The sequence below is a fragment of the Penaeus chinensis genome, chromosome 1 (genome assembly GCF_019202785.1).
Source record: "Penaeus chinensis breed Huanghai No. 1 chromosome 1, ASM1920278v2, whole genome shotgun sequence".
Classification (NCBI taxonomy): Eukaryota; Metazoa; Arthropoda; class Malacostraca; order Decapoda; family Penaeidae; genus Penaeus; species Penaeus chinensis.
The window spans coordinates 33,811,241-33,812,962 of NC_061819.1; the positions used below are offsets into that span (position 1 = coordinate 33,811,241).

Sequence of the window (1,722 nt, forward strand, 5' to 3'; positions counted from 1 at the left end):
AGAGGGAGAGAGAAAGAGTTAGAGAGTTAGTGAGTTAGAGAGTTAGAGAGAGAGAGAGAGAGAGAGAGAGAGAGAGGGAGGGAGAGGGAGAGGGAGGGAGGGAGAGAGAGAGAGAGAGAGAGAGAGAGAGAGAGAGAGAGAGAGAGAGAGAGAGAGAGAGAGAGAGAGAGAGAGAGAGAGAGAGAGAGAAAGAGGAAAAGAAAGGAGAAAGAGAAATACTAAGAGAGAGAGAGAAACAGAGACAGGCAGACAAACAGACAGATAGACTGACTGACTGACTGACTGACTGACTGACTGACTGACTGACTGACTGACTGACTGACTGACTGACTGACTGACTGACTGACTGACTGACTGACTGACAGACAGACCAATGGTCTTTCGGAAAGGAGAAAGGGAGACAAACAGGGAAGAAGAAATAGCCGAAAGAACGAGGGGATACAAGGACAGACAGAATAACAAAGGGAAGAGAAAATTCTAGCACGGACATAGAGTCAGAGACAAAGAAACAAGCAGATCCGGTTACAATTGCAAGACATATTATATATTTCAAAGAGGTATTAATGTAAAAAATAAACATAGCAATAACTGGGAGGCCGGTCTTGGAAAAAGAAGCTAATGGGTCCACCCACACGACCTACTAGGGCTAAGATACTTACCTTTTTAGCCGACCGGCGAGTGCGGTCTCCAGAGTGCATTGAAGGCCGTCTCTCGCAGTCCCCGCTGCCCCGTCAGGCACTCAGGCACGGCACTCCATCATGGCACTCCACTCCATCAAGCCACAACAATCTAGCCGACAAGCCCAATTGGCCGTGAATTATCGCGCGGGGTAATCCCGTGAGATGGTTTGAATGGCGATTCCGGGCAAGACAACAACAGTGAGATGATACTCTAAGCACGCCGCATGCCCGGGTCGAGCGTCACGCACACACACACCTGCAAAACACACGTGCACGTGGGAGGGGTGGGGGTAGGGAGGGGGGAGAGAGGGGGGTTGCCGGTAAATAGTTCGGAGGGGACAGAGGAAGCCCTGGGGTTCCTCCTTGGCACTGGCACTGGCACTAACACGGCGGATGAGGTCGAAGAAGAGGGTGAATGGGGCACATGGCGGCGCCGGGTGTTGTGCTCACCTGCTGCCACTGTCCCGCCGGCCGTCCGCCTCCCTCGCCTCCTGCACCAAGAATGTCAGCTGATCGATCCCCCTCCGGCAGTCTGCTTTCCCCCTCCCACTCCTCCTTTTCTCTTCCCGTAACCCACACTCTCCCCACATATACATGTGCATACATACACGAGTGCACGCGCACATCAAACGATACATTGCGTGTGCACCTTCCCCTGAACATGTGCTCTAACGTACAGACTTACCGCATTTACGTTCGTTTAAACAGACACACTATCAGCACGTGGATGTAATTTATATATACTTGAACCCAAGAACACTTAACATTTCTAAAGAACTCTTGTTGACTAAGCATTCGTCAAATGAAGTACTTATCTACCAAAACAAACACTCGCTGTGCCTCACCTGTCGCTCCTCAATAACAGGTGTTCCTCGTGAGCTGAGTCACAGGTGTGTACACAGAAGTCCCAGCAACTGCTACTTGAACTTGACGTCTATATAGTTATTATGCACGATATATCACATATTACCAAAGTATATCGAAAACTACGCGATATATACAGAGAAATATGTTAGTCGTGCGATTTTTCTGTTACAATCCG

At 49.5% G+C, this 1,722-nt stretch overlaps 1 protein-coding gene across 5 annotated transcripts in view; it reads right to left on the reverse strand.

The window, feature by feature from the left end:
- LOC125026895 (golgin subfamily A member 6-like protein 2) overlaps window positions 1-1,509 on the reverse strand; it is a 29,905-nt gene extending 28,396 nt beyond the window's left edge. For 2 of the 5 annotated variants that reach the window (XM_047615518.1, XM_047615498.1), the window contains exon 1: window positions 1,131-1,346. In XM_047615518.1, the coding sequence (XP_047471474.1) occupies window positions 1,131-1,343 (213 nt within the window). In that variant the 5' untranslated portion in view covers window positions 1,344-1,346. The other 3 variants (XM_047615505.1, XM_047615513.1, XM_047615525.1) reach the window with 3 other exon arrangements.
- Between the last annotated feature and the right edge of the window lie 213 nt (window positions 1,510-1,722).